Genomic DNA, 22,848 nt, shown 5'->3' with positions numbered 1-22,848 from the left:
TTTTGACACAATGATTCACATTATGAGACTTGATTTGAAACATGTTCAACTGTTTTATCTTGGTGCTTACCACACCTTAAAATGGAGGATATATTTATTCTTGGCGTTCTCGGAGTAGCCTAAATTGTCCCTAAACATTTGACTACTGACCATTTGTAATGACTTATGTCCCTGTATATTAGAAGCGTCTACCGTAGCTAATGGTATTGAATGGCTGTATACGAGTCAAGGTTTACTCAACAGATTGAGTGGCTATGATACTTGTTGCTATATGTATACCATTATACAGTTGATAATGGGTTTGTCTCTCTTCTACTGAAGGTGCTTGGAACAGTTCTGAAACTCGTTAGTTTGTTTTTCGTATGGAGAAACCCAATACTTCCCCTGTCAGTTAGGTTGAATGGATTCATTCTTTTGAACGTGTTTTCCTATTTAGAATCAGTTCTGGTTGGTCCGACAAACAAGTATTAACTTCCGTTGTAGGATATGGCTGTGGTTCAGGTTTTTCCATATATGTTAGCTTTGGCTTTCTACCCAGCTAGCACATTTGGTTCCTTGGAAGTTGTGGGAACGTCGTGTTTTTTTGTTTCCCATTGGTTGTGGGAAGAAGCCATACCTTTCCTAACTGGTAAAACAGAAGAAAAAAAATGTACGTTCTGTGTACGTTCTGAGAACAGCAGTGAAAACTTTGCCTGTTCTGGGAATGTTTATTTATAGGTTGCAGGGAGGTTCTTACAACGTTTTACTCTGGTTCCTTTGAAGTTCCCTTCTGAGGTTTTATTAAACACTGAGAACGGAAATTCTATGTACTTGAAGTTTTTTTTAAATAACTTCCTTAACTTTCACTGAAAGTTTCAATAAGAAACTGAACGTTTCAAGAACACCGCTAGCTTATTTGGGGTTAACTGTTTAAACTCCAAGCACAGATCAGACACATGGAAATTCATGCAAACATAAAAAAAAATTGTGACATGGCATCTGTGAGATTCGAACCTATAATCTTCTGGAATTAGTCTACGGTGCCATCAGGATGGAGCTAGTGTGCCATTGTTTGTTTTACACATACAAATCTGTTCCTTTGAGTCTATTCAAACAGACCACATTTTTAAAGGAAACAGCACTCCTCAAGCACAGGTGTGGCCAATTAGTGGGTGCGGCCACCACACCCAAACACACTTAACAAGAGTGTTTTGGTGATGCTGAGAACAGAATGTATGTTTTGAAATAACGTTCTCTGAACATTAAAGTTTTTATAGGAAGTTTTAAACAATGAGAACTTTAAATAGAACCATGAGGAAACGTTATGCTGAAGTACTGAAATTCCCACAGAAGAATGTTGTTTAACGTTCTCTGAACTATGAGAACATTCCCAATGTCAAACCAGTTGGAGAATGTTCTTAAAACATTACCAAAACTGAACTTAAATGTAACCACGTTTGAACTTTTAGGAAACATTCTGTTAAAAGTAATTACATTTTTTTTTCTTCAAGTTACTTAAAAGTGCTGAGAATGTTCCAAAGCCAAGCAACTATCCTGCAACATTCCCAGAAAGTTGTGGAAAGGTCATATGCAAAATCAACACAACCAGACTCTCACCAAACTAATAAACATATGGTTCTCAGAAAGTTACGTTTTAGCTGGGTCGGTTTTGAATACACTATTCAGTCCATTTGGTTCAGTTGATGTATTGGTTAGTGCAGATTGGGGAATATCTAAAATGTCACTGAAGTACTTTGTGAAGACAGAGAGAGCAGGGTATTGTCATTATTTCAAATTCCATCGGTCAGATAAGGATGCCAGTGGCATGCTGGTTTGCAGGGAGCTGTGTTTCAAATGTAGCCATCAATTATTCTAGTCTGCTGTTGAATGACTGGTGGTTATGATATGTTAGTCTGTCAAGTCTCCAGCTGTTGACATTTTTCAGATTTTCTGTTAATCCTTGAAGTTCAAAAGTGATTGATGTTTTGGCATTGTGATGCCCCTGGGGGAGATGATTAATTTACCAATTTATCAAATGATATTTTCCCTTTTTTCACCCAGTCAGCTCAATTCCATCACTTAAACTTTTTGAATGAGTTTAGTAACATAAATGCATTCAGAAAAAGAACCTAAAGAATTGTAAATAGTTAGGTTTTTGTTTGTTTGAAGAGAACCAAAAGTGATTAAATAAAATGCATTTGATGGGTATGACTATGAATGTTATTTCTGCTTTTCCCTATTCTTACCATAAATTGTCATTCCTTTTGCTCAGACAAACGTATGAAATGGAACACTTTAAAACGTACATTTCTCTCCACCATCAAGAGGGTAAACCATTTTGCCCTGGATGTAGCAGTTAATTAGCGCCTCTGATTGCCATTTCGAACCAAGCAGGCTCCAGAGTGAAGTGCTATCCCCAACACGCACTAAGATATGTTTGGAGTTTGCCTAATTATAGGAAATGTGTGTTTGTTTGTGTTGGATTTCATTGCTTGACTCAAAACATATGAAATACCTCCCAAATGATAAGTTTAACTGTTAAGAGTATTGCTAGTCAATTGTTCATTTGAATTTCATGTGCATTTTATTATTAAAATATGGAACATGAATCGCATCATTCAAGTCACTAGTGTGTCCCGAAGTCGAAGGGTTTATTGATCCCCTTGCCACTCGATGGAAGTCATCCTCGTTAGTTTCGTCAGCAACACGTGACAACGGAGGACGAGTAGGTAGCGGCAAGGGGCTGGTTTGGGATTCACCGAAATGCGCTCATATGAAATGAGACTACCCTTCTCCACTCGCGCTAAAGGATAAGTAGTGTATCGTTTTAAAACGGGTGCATGTTTTTCTCCTTTGAGAAAACAGACCATTCAAAGGGGGTGTGGCATATTCTGAAAGAATGCCGCGCTAGCTGCTGAAAGGGTACTTATGGGAAGATCTCAAATGGCATACTCCTTGTCTCCTTCTCAAAACCCATTGGAGGAGAAGGTAATTGGAGCGGGAACTCTGGCTTTCTTATCTAATGGGTTTTGGATGACACTTCTCTCCGTCCGGCTACTAACAAATGACGTATCAGTTTCCGGTTCACGGAGAGGAGGACAGGAGTCGAGGACAGACTTTTTTCCAAAGGAGACTCTCCCAAGGAGCTATGACCTCTGCCATATTGGATTTTCATTCATTTTGGAAGTTTGAACCATACAAATCTTTAACAATCTTCCTATGAACCACGTCCGATTAACTCAAAACAGAAGTTAAGAACTCCTATGTGAAAAGCTAAGAATTTAATCAAAAGATGGAGATAGTGTCAATTTTGTAAAAACAAAACGACATGTCCACACCAAACCCAGCTTAACCCAAACTACTCAACTTCTCTTTGATCCATCCAACAACTTAGTACTGATTGAGTCCCATAGGGCGGCGCACAATTGGCCCCGAGTTGTCCAGGTTAAGGGAGGGTTTGGCCATCATTGTAGGCCATCATTGTAAATAAGAATTTGTTCTTAACTGACTTGCCTCGAGGGGCTTAAGGACACCACAAGGAAGGTCTACTACGAAGCACGTGTCAGTATCTCCAAAAACAGAATGCAATTCAGTTGTGAACGTCAAACTGTTAACAAATCTTCTCAACTGCGAGTACGTTTCAGTAACTAAATTTACATTAGGGGGGAGGGGGTGGAGTTATTGGTTAAAAAGCCTTGATTTTTGCGGCATTGCCACTCCTTCTCCAGGCAGTATCAAAACCAAGTGGCAAAGTATCTTACTCAAAAGGTTCACTAACAGAATGCTCTAATTAAAATTCAAGAAATATTGTGGCCAGGAGCCTTCATGGCTGCTTGCAGCTGTATTTGTCCTCCCAGTTTCTTTCTTTGAGGACATTATTAACATGCTTCAGCAGATGAGCCGTAACACATGTTCTGTCACAGACTGAGCAGTCATGTTGTTTAACTCCTGGGTGAGTCTGGATATGTTCAGTTAGGCGTCTTTTCTGATAGAAGCTTTTTCCACAGTCCCCACAGCTACAATGATTTCACTCCTGTGTGAGTCAATAAATGCTTCTTTAGGGCCCCATTCTGACTGAATCTTTTCCCACAGTCTCCACAGTGAAATGGCTTCTCTCCAGTGTGAGTCAGTGTGTGCGTCTTTAGGGCCGACTTCTGCCTGAAGCTTTTCCCGCAGTCTCCACAGCTAAATGGTTTCTCACCTGTGTGAGTCAGTATATGCTTACCTAGGTCTCCCTTCAGATAGAAGCCTTTCCCGCAGTCTCCACATATAAATGGTTTCACACCTGTGTGAGTCTGTATATGCATCTTTAGGGACCCCTTCAGAATGAAGCTCTTCCCACAGTCTCCACAGCTAAATGATTTCACTCCCGTGTGAGTCAGTTTATGCGTATTTAAGGTCCCTTTCTGCCTGAAGCTTTTCCCACAGTCTCCACAGCTAAACGGTTTCTCTCCTGTGTGAGTCAGTGTATGGTTCCCTAGGTGTTCCTTCTGACTGAAGCTTTTCCCACAGTCGCCACATATAAATGGTTTCTCTCCTGTGTGAGTCTGAATGTGTCTGTTTAGAGTAATCTTGTGATAAAACCTTTTCCCACAGTCACCACAGATAAACGGTTTCTCTCCTGAGTGAGTCTGAATGTGTCGGTTTAGAGTAATCTTGTGATAAAACCTTTTCCCACAGTCACCACAGCTAAACGGTTTCTCCCCAGTGTGAGTCCGTATATGCGCAGTTAGTTCCTGGCTCTGATAGAAGCTTTTCCCGCAGTCACCACAACTAAATGGTTTCTTTCCAGTGTGAGCCAGTTTGTGCACAGTTAGGTTCCCCTTGACAGTGAAGCTTTTCCCGCAGTCACCACAGCTAAACGGTTTCTCCCCTGTGTGAATGCGTACATGGTTCCCTAGGTGTTCCTTTTGACTGAAGCTTTTCCCACAGTCACCACAGCTAAACAGTTTCTCCCCTGTGTGAGCCAGTTTGTGCACAATTAGATCCAATGGGGGGCTGCTGTTAAGTCCTACTTGGTCGCTGCTTGTAGCAGAGCTGTGACTGGAGGCATTGTTTTGATTATCTGGAGGGTCAAAGGGAATGTCGAGACCCTTCAGGTGGGTCACAGTCCCAAAAGGTTTGAGATCAACTGGTTTAGAGTCACTCTCTCTGTTCTCCATAGTCTGTTCAGTCACGGACTGAAGTGGGTCCTCCTGATCACATTCATTTTTCACACAGGTAGGAGGGAATTTGAACTCTGTGATGTCAGCCTCCAACCCTTGAAACCGCTCTTCCTCTTGACTGATCCGGAGTTCCTCCTGTTCCTCTTTGATCTGTGTGGGCTCTGGGTCCTCCTGCCCCAGACTGGAGCTCCACTCCTGCTCACAGTGCTGCTGTTCAGGGGGAACCTTCTCTTCAGAGACAGCAAGAGAAAACTGCAGGGAGTCTGGAGGGAAGGAGAGGAGAAGCAGAGGTTACATTTATAGTCTTTGGATATGCCTGAGTGCACAATGCCATTTCAAAATGCGTGTTGTGATACAGACACTTATTTAATCACATATATCAATTGTTTATAAGTTCAATTCATTTTGTAGGCTATACATTCACAGTGGAAATTAGCTTTTGACTAAACCTGGCACATTTACATGGATGTTGTAATATTGATGTTGATTAATGTGCATTGTCCCCTATAAATAAATAAATCCGAACAGAGAATCTCGTTTCTCATGGTCTGAGAGTCTTTAGGTGCCTTTTGGCAAACTCCAAGCGGGCTGTCATGTGCCTTTTACTGAGGAGTGGCTTTGTCTGGCCACTCTACCATAAAGGCCTGATTGGTGGAGTGCTGCAGAGATGGTTGTCCTTCTGTTAGGTTCTCCCATCTCCACAGAGGATCTCTGGAGCTCTGTCAGAGTGACCATTGGGTTCTTGGTCACCTCCCTGAACCAAGGCCCTTCTCCCCCGATTGCTCAGTTTGGCTGGGCGGCCAGCTCTAGGAAGAGTCTTGGTGGTTCCAAACTTCTTCAATTTAAGAATGGTGGAGGCCACTGTGTTCTTGGGGACCTTCAATGCTGCAGACATGTTTTAGTACCCTTCCCCAGATCTGTGCCTTGACAAAATCCTGTCTCGGAGCTCTATGGACAATTCCTTGATTTTTGCTCTGACATGTACTGTCAACTGTGGGACCTTATATAGACAGGTCTTTCCAAATAATTTCCAATCAATTTAAATGACCACAGTTTTAGAAACAACTCAAGGGTGATCAATGGAAACACGATGCACCTGAGCTCAATTTCAAGTCTCAAAGCAAAGGGCCTGAATATTTATGTAAATAAGGTATCTTTTTTTTGTTTTTTGTATTTTTGTATTGACACCAGCAGTCATGAAAAAAATGCCCACATGACCATTGAGTGACCATTGAGTGACAATCTCCTTTTATACACTCTGGCAGCCTGGTCTCATAGACTAGACATAACACAGTAAATGTAAATCCAGAAACTAAAATTAGTATGATATGTTTTGTTTGGTATTGTTACATAAGACAGATGGTTACGCAAACTTCTAGCAAGAAATTGTTGCGAGTTCAAATCTCATCACGGAGGACTTTAGCATTTTACCTAATAAGCAGCTTTTCAACTACTTACTACTTTTTAGCTACTTTGCATGTTACCTAACCCTTTTAGCTAACCTTAACCCTTTAACCTCACTCATGACCCAAACCACTAGCCTAGCTAACGTTAGCCAGCTAGCGAACATTATTAGCCACATTTTATTTCAAATTCATAACATTATGTACATTTTGCAAATTCTTATCATAGCATACGAATTGTAATTTGTAAATGGAGTGTCTCGGATTTACATACAGAATAATACAAAATGCTCTGAGACCAGGTTGCAGCAACTCTGGACATGTGTTGGTAGTACCCAACTTGCTAACAACCATCAGGTCACTGATAGCCTATTCCTCAGGGTTCTATTGTCCCTCTAACCGCTCTGACATCAATGCGCAACGTTCACTGGGAACATGACGACTCCCCCACATTCTAAAATAGCATTTTTGTCCCCCCCAGTTTTATAATCGCACTCTGATAATAAAAAAAACACAGCTCCGGTGTGCTTTAGGACCATGTGGATGCCTCAGAGCAGTTGGGTAGGCTGTTTCAGACAGCTGGATTTAGGACTGTATGGGACACCACAGAGCATGCGGACAGGCTGTGTGAAGGCAAAGCTTCTGAAAGGCTGGCGTATAGTACTAGCACGGGAGAGATGATCAGGGGCAGCTGCTGTCTGTGTTGCACTTTTTTTCCCTGAGTTGTAAAAGCAAACAGAGCAGAAACTGGCTACTCTTTAGTTGACTGATCTAGCTGGCAAGGTAACTGCTGTTTGACAGAAAAAAAAGATCATATTTATTCCCAGTGCTGAGGTAGTAGTGTAACTGACATGTTACGTTAGCCAGTATTTCACCCCCTCTCGACTGAAGTGAATGAACTAACATTACTAGCAGCCAATTCGGCTCTAGCTAGCCTCTAGCTATCTGTCAGGTAGCAGTATCTAACAGCTGTTGTGAGTATGGAAATGTATTGTAGCCTTTTTTTTGTCCCGTTTCAACAGAAGTCAATTTTATGATGTACCATTAGCTAGAGCTAGCCAAACGTTAGCTAGCTAGCTAGCTTATCAACTTTAGCTATTATTTTTGCCTCAAATCACTAGACCTGACTCAAACGATTTAACCAGAGGCTAAACGATTGAAGACCGATATATTCTGACGTTTCTTCAACGTAATGTGAGTTTTTATTAGTCAGTATAGCAACGTAACGTTGATCTGTCAAGTTTCCCTAGTTAATTTCCTACTTTTCACACCGACACATAAACAGCACTACAGGCTTCAATGTCATGGTGCACAGTCAGTACACAACACTATGCTCATCATGTCTTAGCAGAATCAGATGGTGACAGGTGTCCCAGCAGAGTCAGACAGCCAGGGAAGACCAGTCTACGGAGCTCAACTGAATTTTGCATTATAACAATCAGTAAATGGATACAATATCCCATCTTGAGTTGATGGGTAGGCAACAGTCTGGGATCTGGGAATAATGATCATTTCAATTATTGAACCGTTATATTGTTCAAGAATAGAATCAATGAATAAATGTACACCAAGGTAATTCTTTGTCAAGCCTCATCGGAGAAGGAGCAGATGGTGACAGGGGTCTCATCAGGGTCAGGCAGCCAGGGAAGACCAGTCTGTGACGGCACAGAGGTGAACTCTTGCAGATACAACACTTTATTCTCTCAGTGCGGCAAACACTGGACAAGCAAGAAGCTTCAAAAGATTGAAACTATTTTAAGGCAGTCTGACAAATCTCTAAAGTTGTTTTCCAAACTGTATCAAGGGTTGATAATGGCTTTCGCCGATGACACTGAAACATGTAAAACAAAAATGTGAGGAAGACCTGGGAAACACTATTGATGATGAATGGATAGAGATGTTAGAATGCCCAGTCATGTTCATATAATCTCAAACATAAATAACTGCAGTGTAAGACCACATACTATATTTATTTTATTGTTCTGTTATTTTACCAGGTAAGTTGACTGAGAACACGTTCTCATTTACAGCAACGACCTGGGGAATAGTTACAGGGGATGAATGAGCCAATTGTAAGGTGGGAATTATTAGGTGACCATGATGGTTTAAGGGACAGATTGGGAATTTAGCCAGGATACCGGGGTTAACACAAGTGCCATGGGATCTTCAATGCTCTCAGAGAGTCATGTTTAATGTCCCATCCAAAAGACAGCACCCTAAACAGGACAGTGTCCCCAATCACTTTGGGCATTAGGATATTTTATTTTTGACCAGAGGATAGAGTGCCTCCTACTGGCTCTCCAACACCACACCAGCATCTGGTCTCCCATCCAGGGACTGACCAGGACCAACCCTGCTTAGCTTCAGAAGCAAGGTGGTATGCTGCTGGCTCTTCTATATGCCAGTGAAACTGAACATCATGCACTCAGAAATGTCATTCCTCTGCTGGAGATGTAAAACACAAAAGGGGACATATATGTTATGGTCTTGTGTTGGATGGCTTAATTCTGGCAGAGTGTTTTTTTTTATCTCGGTATATCTACAGATTCTCCCTTAAACATATTTAATAACGGTATCTTACATAGCTTGATGACTGTTGTCATTCTTGCTTACTTTTTGTTGTTCTAAATAGAGACGGCTAGAAGGGTCATGGGTCATATTAGATTGTGTCGAAATTCAGGAAATTAGCGTTTAGATACTCCACAAAGTGGGATTACCCTCAGACCCCCCGCCAAGTTATGTCCCTAACACTTCTAAAACCAAAAGGTGCCCCCTGCATGTTGCATCAATGCAAATGCAATAGAAAATCACATCAAACACTTGTCCTCAAAACAGTATCGTGATTTTAAAACTCACCTCACTGTGATTATTCAAATTTAAAAACTGTTTAACAACAGGTTGAAACGAAGTGGAAAACATGGTCGTTGTGGATGTTGTTTGATAGCCTAAAACGAAATACACAGCGCGTTCAATCTAAGCATCATATATAGAAGGGTTTTCATTATCTATCTGGCCCTTAACCCCGTGGATATCGACATGCCACAAAAGCATGCACCATTGGCAGAATCGATATCCGTGCTTTTAAACCAGGATCGCTAAAATAATACAAATGAGTGTTTACAAACCAAAAAAATACATACGAACCTATTCTACATAGTTGTATCTCTGGTGTGAACCGCAGCAGTCTCCGTAGCCGATCATTCTCCTCCTGGTACTCCGCTACCGCTTTCTCAACTGCTTCGAAAATCTCCACAGCAGCAGACTCCGTTAAACGCTCATTTAAAAATAAACGCAACAACTGTAGTTTAGACATTTTTTCAGTGGATCAGGTTGGGTAGCCTATGCCGTATGTAAATTATCTTTGGTTCAGTCAGTGTGTCTTTCTTTTGTCCACACAAGGAATGCAAAATCGTAAAAAAAGTCGCCCCCTACTTCCGAGGAAGGGCTATGTTTAGCTTGAAGTCTCGCGATAGTTCTGGTGAACGTAACATGGCGGTGTCTTGTGTTTACGAATTCGCAGCATGACTTCGTGACTGCTGCTATCCAAGTCCAGTGTGCTGCTACGTTGTTCTCGTTCGAATACTCAATTTCAGTAAAGAAGAGTTTCGCCTTTGCCGAAGAGGCTTTGAAACCTAATAGAAAAACCGTAAGGCCGACCAAAGAGGTAGCTAGCTAACATTAGTTAGCATCGCTAGTTGTCCATCTGTAACTAATGTTTTATAGTAGCTAGTTAGCTAATTGCTAAACTAGCCGTCATTTAACCAACCCTCGCATTGAATATCATTCTAACAACACTAATGGCGTAATTTTGTCGATATTGTGATGTAGTGCTGAATGATTGGTGATATGTTTGTTAGCTACCTAGATGGGTTTTATTTGACGTGTACCCATGATGTAGTGTGTTCGCATTCAATTTCTCCTTGCCAACCCCTCTACCCCTCCAGTGTCCCGTGCCGTGGGTGCTGTGATGACCTCAACCAAACTGAGACATCCACAGTGCAGGAAGAAGCACCCTAGTAGCACCTACCACACTAACGTCTGACACAGGCAGACCACCAGGGAGGCAGGATATACAACTCAGCACTGTGACGCCGGGGGAAAGAAGATTTGAGAGGAAGCACTGAAGGATAGGACGAAATAGTGATCGAGAGATGTCTGGTCCGGTAGAGGGGGGTGAAAGTGGGGATGTGGCAGGAGTTTGGCGGGAGGCAGAGGTGGAAAGTGATCCTCCTCAATCAGCTCCACCTCTATCCCAGGGTGAGGGCTTGGAACTGGGGGAGAATAAAGAAGAAGAGGCCCCTCCAGCGGCTAAGCAGCCTAGGCTCAGTGGAGATGGGTTGGAGCTGAGTCTCAGCCTGGACCCCCCTGATGCACATGGAGGACCCATAGAACAGGCAGGATTGAGGCAGGAAGACTTGGCTGTACTGACCCATAATGGAGGTAAAGTTGTTACCAGTTGTTGTATTTCAGGAATAGCTTCCTTCACTGGTGTGCATCTCTCTAAATATTCTAAGTCAATGCTTATCATATGTTTGATTCGCATTCCTTGTAAAAAAAAAAAAAGACGTTTTTTTTTTTAAAGATAGAAGATGGGGAACATAGCCTCTAGCCTCTTGACTTAATGCAATAATAGTATTTAACTCATAATGTTTATCCATATCTGTTAGAGGCCAACCAGCCAAGTGTGATGGAAGGAGGAGAAGAAGATACGGCAGCTGAAGAAGTAGAATGCCATGAGAATGGAGGTCCTTGTGAGGCTCATGGCACGAGAGAGGGAGGAGAGGAGAAGGTGGAAGAGGGGGAACAGGAGAAGGTGGAAGAGGGGGAACAGGAAAGCTCAGCTGAAAGCACCAGCGAAGGACAAAAGTATGTGAAGAATTTTAGGATTATTCTAGGTAAATCATTTAGAAGCAAAAAAATTAAGCACACAGAGATTCAAGGTTTGAAGAGACATTTCTGCGGTGATATTTGGGTGTCCAAACCTTTAAATGATCCATCCACTGTTTTGTTTGTCCTCATCTATGTATTTCTCATGTACTGCGGCCTACTCTTATCCCCTCTCTCCTATCTGCAGCCTGGGTCTCGATTTCAGCCAGAACCCCCAGATGCTGACTGGTTCCTGGGCTGAGTACTCCAGCCTCCCTGAGAACTACCTCAAGGGCTGCAAATGGTAACTCCCTCTTAAAATATTGTTCCTTGGTTGATTACGTGGCTTTAGGATCCATTTAGCTTTACAGGCTATCTGAAGAAGTAACTGTTAATTATCCAGGGCCCCAGATGGCTTGTGCATCCTGACCAACAGTGCAGACAACGTGCTGCGTGTCTACAACCTCCCCCCAGAGATCTACAGCTACAACTGGGACCTGCTCACTGAGATGGTGAGGCTCCAGAGATTTAATTCACTAAAAAGCCAACAAAACAGAGAGGGATCAACCTTGAAAACTTATTGCGTAATGAATACACCACAGGGTAACTGACTAAAATGGCTAGATTCCCCTTGGAGATCAACACAGTATTTATCTCGTGTCTCTCCTTCCCTCCCCTGCAGAGTCCAGTGCTGAAGATGGCAGAGGGGGACACCATCTATGACTACTGCTGGTACCCCAAGATGAGCTCCCTGGACCCTGACTCCTGCTTGTGAGTTCAATCAATCAAACGTTATTTATGAAGCCATTTTTTTTTTGTCAACAGTTGTCACAAAGTACTTTAAAGATGGAATCCGCAGTAGGGTTAGCAGTTCCACTGTCTATCCTGTTTTTGTTTTTTGCTGGGGAACGTCGCGCACCGCAGTCCCCCCAAAAATCATTACATATTCAGCTGTTCTATCACGCCTGCAATGAGGTTCTAAGGGGGTGGAAAAAACAGTTCTTTGTTTGAAATAACGTCTTTGTTGTTCTAATCTCGATAACGGACATGGCAGTTTCACTGCTATGGATTCCAGCTTGAATGATTCCAGCTTTAAAGGGAGACTTCAAAATGGTTCAACTTTGTATTAATCATCTCCAGCACCACCTCAACATAAGTGAAAATGGTGCGTTTCTATCTTTTATTGTTAAACGATAGAGGACGATAAGTGTTTCCGATGACTTCATCGGTGTGATTTTGATCAATTATGAGTAGGCATTGCCTACTAATTGGTTAATGATGTCATTGGAAACACTTAATCGATCTATCTTTTTTACTACAAAACATAAAAATGTGCCATTTTCACACATGTTGATGTTAGGGTGGTGCTGGAGATTATTCATATGTTTTTTTTTAATTTCCCTTTAAGCTACAGTGCCTTCAGAATGTATTCGTACCCATTGACTTATTCCACATTTTGTTGTTACAGCCTGAATTCAAAATGGATGAAATAGATTTCTCACCCATCTACACACAATACCCAACATGTTTTTAGAAATCTATTGAAAATTAAATACACAAGTATTCACACCCCTGAGTCAATACATGTTAGAATCAACTTTAGCAGCGATTACAGCTGTGAGTCTTTCTGGGTAAATCTCTAAGAGCTTTGCACAACTGGATAGTACAATAATTGCACATTTATTCTGTAAGAAATTCTTCAAGCTCTGTCAAGGTGGTTGTTGATCACTGCTATACAGCCGTTTTCAAGTCTTGCCATAGATTTTCAAGCCTGAAACTAGGCCACTCAGGAACTAGGCCATTCAGGAACTAGGCCACTCAGGAACATTCAATGTCGTCTTGGCAAGCAACTCCACTGTGTATTTGTCCTTGTTTTAAGTTCTTGTCTTGCTGAATGGTGAATTTGTCTCCCTAATGTCTGTTGGAAAGCAGACTGATCCCAGGTTATCCTCTAGGATTTTGCCTGTGCTTAGCTCTATTCTGTTTATTTTTATCCCCAAAAAACTCCCTAGTCCTTGCTGATGAAAAGCATGCCCATAACATGATGCAGCTACCACTAGGGCTGTGGTGGTCATGAAATTTTGTCAACCGGTTATTGTCACGCAAAAGACTGCCGGTCTCACAGTAATTGACCATTAATGAACATAAACGCGTTCATCTCCAGGCCTCCGCTCATGCAAGCTGCGGATGCCACTTTTGGAACATCTACATTTTAAAGAAAGTATAATAAATCAATTTAATTTAAAAGTAAATCCATTATTTATTTTAGCCATGTCTAAAGAAACATTATTATATGAAGGAAAAGTATTTGAGAAGAACAGAATATGAGTTGGCCTACTGTGTTATCTGGCAATGCGCCGAACCGTAGGCCTTTTCATTTAGCAGACAAGATATGCTTATAAGTCCCCTGCCATTTATTTGATATTCTGTAATTTTATCGTGAGAAGAATATACTTGTACTTAGGTGAATAAAATAGAAAGGATATTTTTCCCATTCCAGAACGAGAGTACGCGAGTGAAGTGGCAATGTTCAGTGTCAGTGATAATTTGAAACGGGTCCTATACACTAGATTTAGAGTTATTTGGCAACTTTAGTTGTGAATGATACAAACCTTAGGATGTCTTAGAAATCAGAACATACATCGGCTGCATGGTTCAATGAGGCACTCTTGCTCAGATATCGGTAAGTGGACTGGAGGCAGGGCATGAAAGGGATAACGAATCCAGTTGTTTTCGCTGCCCATATCATTGCATAGTGCAGAAAATACACGAGAGTTCAGGGGCCTTGCTTTAACAAAGTTAACCATTTTCACTGTAGTGTCCAAAACGTCTTTCAAGCTGTCAGGCATTCCCTTGGCAGCAAGAGCCTCCCAGTGAATGCTGCAGTGTACCCACGTGGCGTCGGGAGAAACTGCATAGCCCCGTTGGAAAATCTTTATGGACTCTTTGAAAATGTGAATCACATTTTTTTTTATATATCTCGTACCCCCGACGGCATTGCGCGAGTCCCATAGGGCGGCGCACAATTGGCCCAGCGTCGTCCGGGTTTGGCCAGGGTAGGTCGTCATTGTAAATAAGAATTTGAGTTGCTTAGTTAACTAAAAAAAGGGTAAAGATTCGGACCCTTTACTCAAATCAAATTGTATTTGTCACATGCGCCGAATACAACAGTGAAATGCTTACTTACAAGCCCTTAACCAAAAATGCAGTTTTAAGAAAATACCCCCAAAAAAGTAAGAGCTAAGAATAACAAATAATTAAAGAGCAGCAGTAAATAACAATAGCGGGCCTATATACAGGGGGTACCAGTACAGAGTCGATGTGCGGGGACACTGGTGTTGAGGTAATTGAAGTGATATGTACATGTAGGTAGAGTTATTGAAGTGACTATGCATAGATAACTCAGTGCTTTGTAGAAGCACCTTTGACAGCGATTACAGCCTCGAGTCTTCTTGGGTATGACGCTACAAGCTTGGCACACCTATATTTGGGGATTTTCTCCCATTCTCAGCAGATCCTCTCAAGCTCTGTCAGGTTGGATGGGGAGCGTCGCTGCACAGCTATTTTCAGGTCTCTCCAGAGATGTTCAAGTCCGGGCTCTGGCTGGGCCACTCAAGGACATTCAGAGACTTGTCCTGAAGCCATTCCTGTTGGAAGGAGAACCTTCGTCCCAGTCTGAGGTCTTTAGAGCTGTGGAGCAGGTTTTCATCAAGTATCTCTCTGTACTTTGTTCTGTTCATCTTTCCCTCGATCCTGACTAGTGTCCCTGCCCCTGAAAAACTTCCCCATAGCATTATACTGCCATCACCATTCTTCACCATAGGGATGGTGCCAGGTTTCCTCCAGACGTGACGCTTGGCATTCATGACAAAGAGTTCAATCTTGGTTTCATCAGACCAGAGAATCTTGTTTCTCATGGTCAGAGTTCTTTAGGTGCCTTTTGGCAAACTCCAAGCGGGCTGCCCTGTGCCTTTTACTTAGGATTGGCCTCTGTCTGGCCACTCTAACATAAAGCCCTGATTGGTGGAGTGCTGCAGAGATGCTTGTCCTTCTGGAAGGTTCTCCCATCTCCACAGAGGACTTCTGGAGCTCTGACAGAGTGACCATTGGGTTCTTGGTTACCTCCCTAACCAAGGCCCTTCTCCCACGATTGCTCAGTTTAGCCGGGCGACCAGCTCTAAGAACAGTCTTGGTGGTTCCAAACTTCTTCCATTTAAGAATGATGGAGGCCACTGTGGTCTTGGATTTCTAAAGCTGCATATATTTTTTTGGTACCCTTCCCCAGATCTGTACCTCTACTGACAATTCCTTCATTCATTTCCTTCATTTCGTATTCTTCTGTACATAAATCGGAGACACTCCATTTAGTATAATGTTTTGGTATGTATTAAAATTGTTTGCCCATGACCCAATTTTGTAGGATATGTTACGAATTACAATTCTTATTATGCGAATTTGCAAAAGGTATGGTATGTTAGGAATTCTGTCTAGCTGGCTAATGTTAGCTAGGGGTTAGGTTAAAGGGTAATACATATGCATAAGAGGAGATAACCATGACTCAACGGTCAATTTTTACTGCCGTCATTTCTTATTTAACTAGGTAAGTTAAGAACAAATTCTTATTTACAATGACGGCCTACAGAGGCCAAACCCGGACAATGCTGGGCCAATTGTGCGCCACTCTATGCGACTCCCTATCACAAATGGTTATGATACAGCCTGGAATCGACCCAGGGTCTGTAGTGACACACCTAGCACTGAGATGCTGTGCCTTAGACCGCTGCGCCACTCGGGAGCCTGAGTGACTCATGACTGCCAGTGTGGTGGTAATACAGTCACTACAACAGCCACCACCATCCTTCAATATATCAAGAGTGGTACTCAGTGTTGTGTTGGATTTGCCCCAAACATAATGCTTTGTATTCATGACATAAAGTTAATTTCTTTGCCACATTTTTTGACGTTTTAATTCAATCCCAGAGAAGTTTCCTTCCTCTCCAGCAACTGAGTTAGGAAAAACGCCTGTATCTTAGTAATGACTGGGTGTATTGATACACCATCCAAAGTGTAATTCATAACTTCACCATGCTCAAAGGGGTATTCAATGTCTGCTTTTATTTTCACCCGTCTACCAATACTGTAGGTGCCCCCCTTTGCGAGGCATGTTTGAATAGTGTTTGAATACTTATTGGCTATTTGTTTGGGGCTCTCAAAAAGTGACATATTGCAGCTTTAACAGAACTGACTGTTTTTAAAGGGCCTTAGTAAAGCACTGTAATTATTATGACTCCGTCTGTGCCGTGGCAAGCTGAGATCAATGTTGCCCAGCCGTTACCGTGGAGAATGCCATTGTTACGGGCCGCTAACGAGGCCTCCTTACCAACACCGCTTAACCCCCCCCCCCCCCCCCCCCCCTCACACTGCCTCCGATGGTTCCTCTCTGATCAGTGCCCAGCGTGGGTTGTGGTCCACCGCACGAAGCGAGGAAAGCAACATATCCTCTAGACTAGAAGAAAGAGGGGGAATGAGAGAGAGAGCGGGGTCATTGGGTGGAAGGGGGACAGTACACAAGGAGTGAAGGATCAAACCATAAACAACACGGAACGGAAAACATTTCTTCACAGCGAGAAGAAGTGGAGAATGAGAAAAAAGGAAAGCGAGTTGACGAAAGAGAAGGGCGAGTGGAGATGATTGTCTCAGGGAAGGACCCTGAGAGGAGCCAGGGTAACGGGGACGAGGATGCTAGTCGGAGCTGACCCACCATGTGAACTCCGTCTGTGTGTTCAGACAGCATGATGTTTTGTCTGGTGTTGTTGAGGGTTACGGAGTGGAGTCAGTCAGGTGGGATGACGTGGCCCTAACGTTTCCTAAACATGTGTTCGGGGAGTCAAATGAACCGTATGTTTAGAAGACATCATTGCGTCATGCTCACAGGTGGACGAGGCGTACTCCTGTTTGGGTGTCTGGGGAATGTACTAAGATCTGATTGGTAGAGATAGTAAAAACATGACATAATTTGCAAGCATGTGGTGAGGGTCTGTGAGTGGCAGTGGGATTCTTGGCTGTTTTTGTCATATTTCTCCCTCTTTTTTGTGTGTTTCTCTCTCTCTCTCCAGCTTTCCCTCTTCTCTCATGCTCTACCTACCCCTTTCCCTCCCTCTCTCTCTCACGCTCTCCCTCCCTCTTTCCCTCCTCCCTCTTTCCTGCTCTCCCTCCCTCTTGCCCTCCCTCTCTCTGCCTAAAGCCATGTGCTGTACCCTCCTGTGGAGTGTAGAATGGTCACTGGTGTTCCTCCTTTGAATTGCTTTCTGGGCTGGCGTCCAGGCTAGCTGTGGTGTACCATTATAATGAGGGGATTCCCAACAGACAGAACAAAGACACAGTGCCATAAGAGCACTGAGCCGCCCAGGCTAATTTCCTCTTGGCTAATTGAGCCTCAGTTCAGACAGTGATATTTAAGCGTTTATGTTGGGCTGTTAGGTTCCCCCCCGTAGTTCTGTTAGTTGAAAAGCCATACAGTATGTCTGTCTGTTGATGGCTCGTTTTTTTTTTGTCCATTCTAAAACAACAAACTGTTAGTGAATAGATAAGAGGGGCTGAATGAAATTCAAGCTGAAATAGTGACTGGGGAGTGAAGTACTGAAATGTCCTCTCTGATGGATCTGGCACAAAGCAGTGTGTCTGTTTTTCAAGTGAGATGAAAAAATGACTCTTTGTCCTGTTGTGACCCACACTTTCCTTTCTACCTCCATCATTTCCCTCAACCTCTTCTCTCTCCACCCCTTTTTTTCATCCATCCTTAAACTCCCTCCATGTCCAATCTCTTCCTCTTCAACCATCCTTCTCCATCCCTTTTCCTTCTCTCCATCCATCCATCCTTTCCTCCATCTCTCTCCCCCCCCCTAGTATAGCCAGCAGCAGTCGTGATAACCCGGTCCATATCTGGGATGCGTTCTACGGGGACCTGCGTGCCAGCTTCAGACCCTACAACCATCTGGATGAGCTGACCGCAGCCCACTCCCTCTGCTTCTCCCCAGACGGATCACAGCTCTACTGCGGCTTCGACAAGACAGTCAGGGTGTTCTACACAGACAGGCCTGGAAGAGATTGTGAGGAAAGGCCCACTGTAGGTTAGTAGACTAGATCGGGGTTTCCCGAACTCGGCCCTGGGCCGGGGGCACGTTTTTGTTTTTTTGCCCTAGCACTATATATCGGATTTACAATAACCAACTCATTATCAAGCTTTGATTATTTGAATCAGCTGTGTAGTGCTAGGCCAAAAACCAGAACGTGCACCCCGGGGACGGACGGACGGGTGGGGAGGGGGGGTTGGGGAACGTATTGGTGATGTACATTACCAGTTACGGATTGGTAGTGGTGTTAATTGCACAGTATTTGTATTTGGGTGCCCAAATGTTATTTGCTCAATCATTCTCTACAGTGTAGACAGAGTAATATCCGTTATAATTTGCAATGTCAGCTATAAATGGGGCGGCAGGTAGCCTAGTGGTTAGTGCTTTGGGCCAGTAACCGAAAGGTTGCCAGATCGAATCCCCGAGCTGACAAGGTAAAAAATTGGTTGTTCTGTCCCTGAACAAGGAACACTGTTCCTAGGCCGTCATTGTAAATAAGAATTTGTTCTTAACTGACTTGCCTAGTTAAATCAAATAAAATAAACACAGGGGATCCTGGTAAGTGCAGTATTTTTCTTTCAAGTGATCAAATAATTCCAACGCAGCTGCATCAAATGATCTGATGTGCATACCACCCTGCACCATCCTGCATCCCACTGCTGGCTTGCCTCTGAAGCTAAGCAGGGTCGGTCCTGGTCGGTCCATGGATGGGAGACCAGAGGCTGCTGGAAGAGGTGTTAGAGAGCCAGTAGGAGGCAGTATTTCCTTTGGTCTAAAAAAAAAAAACCTGTATATATCCCAATGCCCCAGGGCAGTGGTTAGGGACATTGCCCTGTATAAGGTGCCGTCTTTCGGGATGGATGTTAAATGGGTGTCCTGACTCTCTGTGGTCACTGAAGATCCCATGGTACTTATGTTAAGAGTAGGGGTGTTAACCCCGGTGTCCTGGCTAATCATCCGTAATTATCCTCAGCTTCCAACTGGCTCATTCATCCCCTGTAACTATTCCCCAGGTCATTGCTATGAATGCGAATGTGTTCTCAGTCGACTTACCTGGTAAAATAAAACGTGTTTTCCTAGATTTCTAACCCATTAGTTATACCAGCAGCGCAAACTCAAATGGTCCTTAATATGTTGATCTGAACCCATGTGGACGCTGAGCGTGTGTTCCCTCCCCAGTGAAGAAGCAGGGTCAGGGTCAGAGTGGCATCATCTCCTGCATGGCGTTCAGCCCGTGCCAGTCTGTGTACGCCTGTGGCTCGTACTCCCGCACCGCAGGCCTCTACTCCTGCCAGGACGGCTCTCAGCTGGCCCTGCTGCCGCCCAGGCACCACGGGGGCATCACACACCTCGCCTTCTCACCCGACGGACACTACCTGTACACTGGGGGTCGCAAGGTGACCGAACGCAAACACAACCTCAAAGGGAGACATGGGGCTTAAAAGAGTTGTCCTTTATAAAACGGACCACTCAGAGAGATTTGGGTAGGAGGAGCACAGTGGAGAACGGGGTGGTTCTCTAAAACACATACTGTATTTACGCACTCATACCCACATTCTCTATCAGTGTTATTATTTAACTTGGAAGTCTTGAGGTGTGTGTGTGTGTGTGTTTGTTTAACTATTCTTGTGGGGACTTCTGGTCCCCACAAGAATAGTTAAACACACACAAATTTCATCAACTGGGAACATTTTGTTGGTCCCCATAAGGTCAAATGCTATTTCGTAGAGGTTAGGAAAAATAGGATTTTGAGTCCTGACAAGGTTAGCTGTACAAGAGTGTGTGTGTGTGTGTGTGTGTGTAGGACCCAGAGATTCTGTGCTGGGACCTGAGGGACCCGGGAAAGATTCTATTCTCTCTGAAAAGGAATGTGGCCACCAACCAGCGGATCTACTTCGACCTGGACCCGTAAGTCCATACCCTGGATCTTGTCTTCCTGCTACTCTCACAGCTAACCGCAGTCCGCCAATGCCCCCTGTCCCCGTTCCACCATTTGAGAAACCCTTGACTTAGCACCTAATACCCTTGCACCCTTAACTACTCTTCATATTATGCTCTTCACAACTTCAGAGATTATACTCTTTACAACTGCTCTTCATATTATACCATCTCTTGGTCTGTCTCTGTGTGTGTAGTTGTTAATGCTGACCGTGTGTGTGTAGGTCTGGCCGGTACTTGTTGAGTGGTGACACAGAGGGGGTGGTGTCAGTGTGGGACACCCTCACAGCTCCCCCCGATGGTAACCAGGAGCTACTGCAGCCTCAGCTCCACTTCCAGGCCCATAGGGACTGCACCAACGGCATCAGGTAGGCTTTACCAGGGTTTTATTAGCATTGTTTGACTGCTGTATCTATTAAATATACTAAATATGTAGATTTTTAGAAGTGGTCTCCCACTTGCTGTTTGGGGGCAGCAGCGTATTTGTCATTTCAATATCGCTCTTATTTTCTGTCAATGTCCCGTCTCTCTCGTCCCTCCAATCTCCCCCTAGTGTCCACCCCTTCATGCCGTTGCTGGTGTCATCCAGCGGGCAGCGCCAGTTCCTCTCCCCGGGGGACAGTAGTGATGGAGACTCCTCGGGCTCTGAGGGAGATGTCGTGATGTTATCACCTACCCCAGAGGTCAGACAGGACAACGCTCTGACTGTGTGGTGGGCCGGACCACTTAGCCCAGCCAACGAGGGGGCGCAGGAGGAACCACCGCCAGTGGTGGTGATTGATTGATTGTGGAGTAGCCCATCTCAACCCCCCCCCCCCCCCCCCCCCCCCCTGGACTGAACCAAATGTCAAACTGCCAATATGAGAAAATGTAGTAGTACTTATTCTGTTTTAAAAGTATGGCAATCAATTTATTGTCCCTTGGATTCAGCGAATTACAGTTTCCCCAGTCTCGAAGCCAAGGTACAAACTATTGTGAATGCTAACATGCTATTACAATTGAAAGGTAATGTGCTACAATGCTAGCAGGGAGCTTACCAATTCCAAACCTCTCAGGTTCAGATGACCACCACAGCCAGACCAGGCCCTGTGTGTTGGATGAGCACAGTGTTGTGTTGAATGTACATCAATCTACCTTCCAATCATATGTTGCTCTAGGGGAGTGTTCTGTTTACCTCGTGTTAGTCTTTTTTTTTTATTGTTGCAAGTGCCAAGCTGGTGCCATGGCATCGCTATACATGCATCAGTAAATGTATATTTTTGTAAAGCCATGGTGAATATTGTAGTTTCTGAATGTATTAAAATCGGTAAGCAGTTAGCATAATTGCTGGGGGGGGGGTAAGTGATTAGCAATATTTGTATAGGAAGAACGGTTGTTTTTGCAAGTTCTCCATTGCTGGTTGCGGTGTAGCCTGTCTGCAAATCCAGGGAAACCACTAGAGGGCAAACTAACTGCTACAGGTGGATTATCGGTTTCACACAGAAACCACATGCTGCAGCTGAATTAATGTGTTGTATTTTGTCTCTATATTTAGTTGTTGTAGAATAAGCTATTCTAACAAGCCCAGGGGACTATATATATTTGTTTTCTGAGAAGGATCTGTCATATACCTTTCAAGCACACCCTCAAAACAAATGCACACAGACGCACGTTGTAGAACCACGGGTATAAGTAGAGCTAAGTGCCGAGTTGGAGAGCGACACTGTTGTGTTGTGAAAGTTGCTAAGCGACCGTCTTAGAATAAGTGAAGGGCCTCGGGAGGGTGACGTGGGGTACAAGACGGAGAAAGAGTGGGTGATGGAGCGTTTGTGCCGAAAGGGGGAGAACTTGTTAGTGCTGAATCAGTGGTGTGATCTTCACACAGACGAACAGTGAGCTGTGCTTTATCTAACTAGCCGAGAGTCTTCTTTTAGGAGTCTGGGGGTATTTTTAGGAGTCAAACAGAGAATAGGGAGAGTGTAATCCTCATCTATCCAGCCTAGGCTCGTTAGTAAGAAGGGTGTGTGATCTTCTGTTACCAGTCTAGGGGTGTCTGTTAAGGGTTGAGAGCATGTCTGACATGGGGCTTCTACAGAGGATGCTGAACAAGACCAGCCTCTACACATGCTCTCCCACACACATCCTGGGTTAGACTCAACAATGCAACACTCAAGCCACGCTTTGTGTACGCAACTTCCACTAACAATGGAATGTAGAGTAAGGTTCTTCCTCCTCCTGCTTTCTGTTTCTTCTCCTTCCCCCCCCCCCCCCCCACTTCTAGACAGCCTCCATAAAAACTGCAAGCAACATGAGGCGTGTAGCTATGTCGTAATTCTACCTTCGTTCCAAGACACCTTTATAAACGTTATTGTGTTTTCTTGAGTG

At 43.8% G+C, this 22,848-nt stretch overlaps 2 protein-coding genes across 3 annotated transcripts; one reads left to right on the top strand and one right to left on the bottom strand.

Moving 5' to 3' along the window:
* Positions 1-315: 315 nt before the first annotated feature.
* LOC110500517 (gastrula zinc finger protein XlCGF57.1) lies at positions 316-9,952 on the bottom strand. The gene is made up of 2 exons (XM_021577920.2): positions 9,692-9,952; positions 316-5,407 (listed from the first exon to the last, which is right to left on the bottom strand). The coding sequence occupies exons 1-2, from the start codon at positions 9,858-9,860 to the stop codon at positions 3,996-3,998; spliced, it is 1,581 nt and encodes a 526-aa protein (XP_021433595.2). The 5' UTR covers positions 9,861-9,952; the 3' UTR covers positions 316-3,995.
* wrap53 (WD repeat containing, antisense to TP53) lies at positions 9,749-22,038 on the top strand. Of its 2 annotated transcripts, none has more exons than XM_036957933.1 (11): positions 9,749-10,211; positions 10,492-10,987; positions 11,215-11,413; positions 11,622-11,717; positions 11,817-11,925; positions 12,096-12,184; positions 18,320-18,543; positions 19,726-19,943; positions 20,351-20,454; positions 20,709-20,852; positions 21,038-22,038. In XM_036957933.1, exons 2-11 carry the CDS (start codon positions 10,699-10,701, stop codon positions 21,267-21,269), a joined length of 1,704 nt encoding a protein of 567 aa, XP_036813828.1. In that variant the 5' UTR covers positions 9,749-10,211; positions 10,492-10,698; the 3' UTR covers positions 21,270-22,038. The 2 variants fall into 2 exon arrangements, with proteins under 2 accessions (XP_036813828.1, XP_036813829.1); XM_036957934.1 differs by having other exon boundaries at positions 10,010-10,193.
* The last annotated feature ends 810 nt before the right edge of the window (positions 22,039-22,848 follow it).

This window comes from Oncorhynchus mykiss, chromosome 21 (genome assembly GCF_013265735.2).
Source record: "Oncorhynchus mykiss isolate Arlee chromosome 21, USDA_OmykA_1.1, whole genome shotgun sequence".
NCBI classification, from domain to species: domain Eukaryota; kingdom Metazoa; phylum Chordata; class Actinopteri; order Salmoniformes; family Salmonidae; genus Oncorhynchus; species Oncorhynchus mykiss.
The sequence above is the reverse complement of the archived record's forward strand: the minus strand, read 5'-3'. Positions and strand labels throughout refer to the sequence as shown.

Bases quoted from the DNA above. Each gene is read 5' to 3' on its own strand.
- LOC110500517 (XM_021577920.2), bottom strand. From the start codon at position 9,860: ATGTCTAAACTACAGTTGTTGCGTTTATTTTTAAATGAGCGTTTAACG. The intron at 5,408-9,691 runs GTTCGTATGTAT...CCTTCCCTCCAG, and splicing joins GATACAACTATGTAGAATAG to ACTCCCTGCAGTTTTCTCTT.
- wrap53 (XM_036957933.1), top strand. From the start codon at position 10,699: ATGTCTGGTCCGGTAGAGGGGGGTGAAAGTGGGGATGTGGCAGGAGTT. The intron at 18,544-19,725 runs GTTAGTAGACTA...TTCCCTCCCCAG, and splicing joins TGAGGAAAGGCCCACTGTAG to TGAAGAAGCAGGGTCAGGGT. The intron at 19,944-20,350 runs GTGACCGAACGC...GTGTGTGTGTAG, and splicing joins TGTACACTGGGGGTCGCAAG to GACCCAGAGATTCTGTGCTG.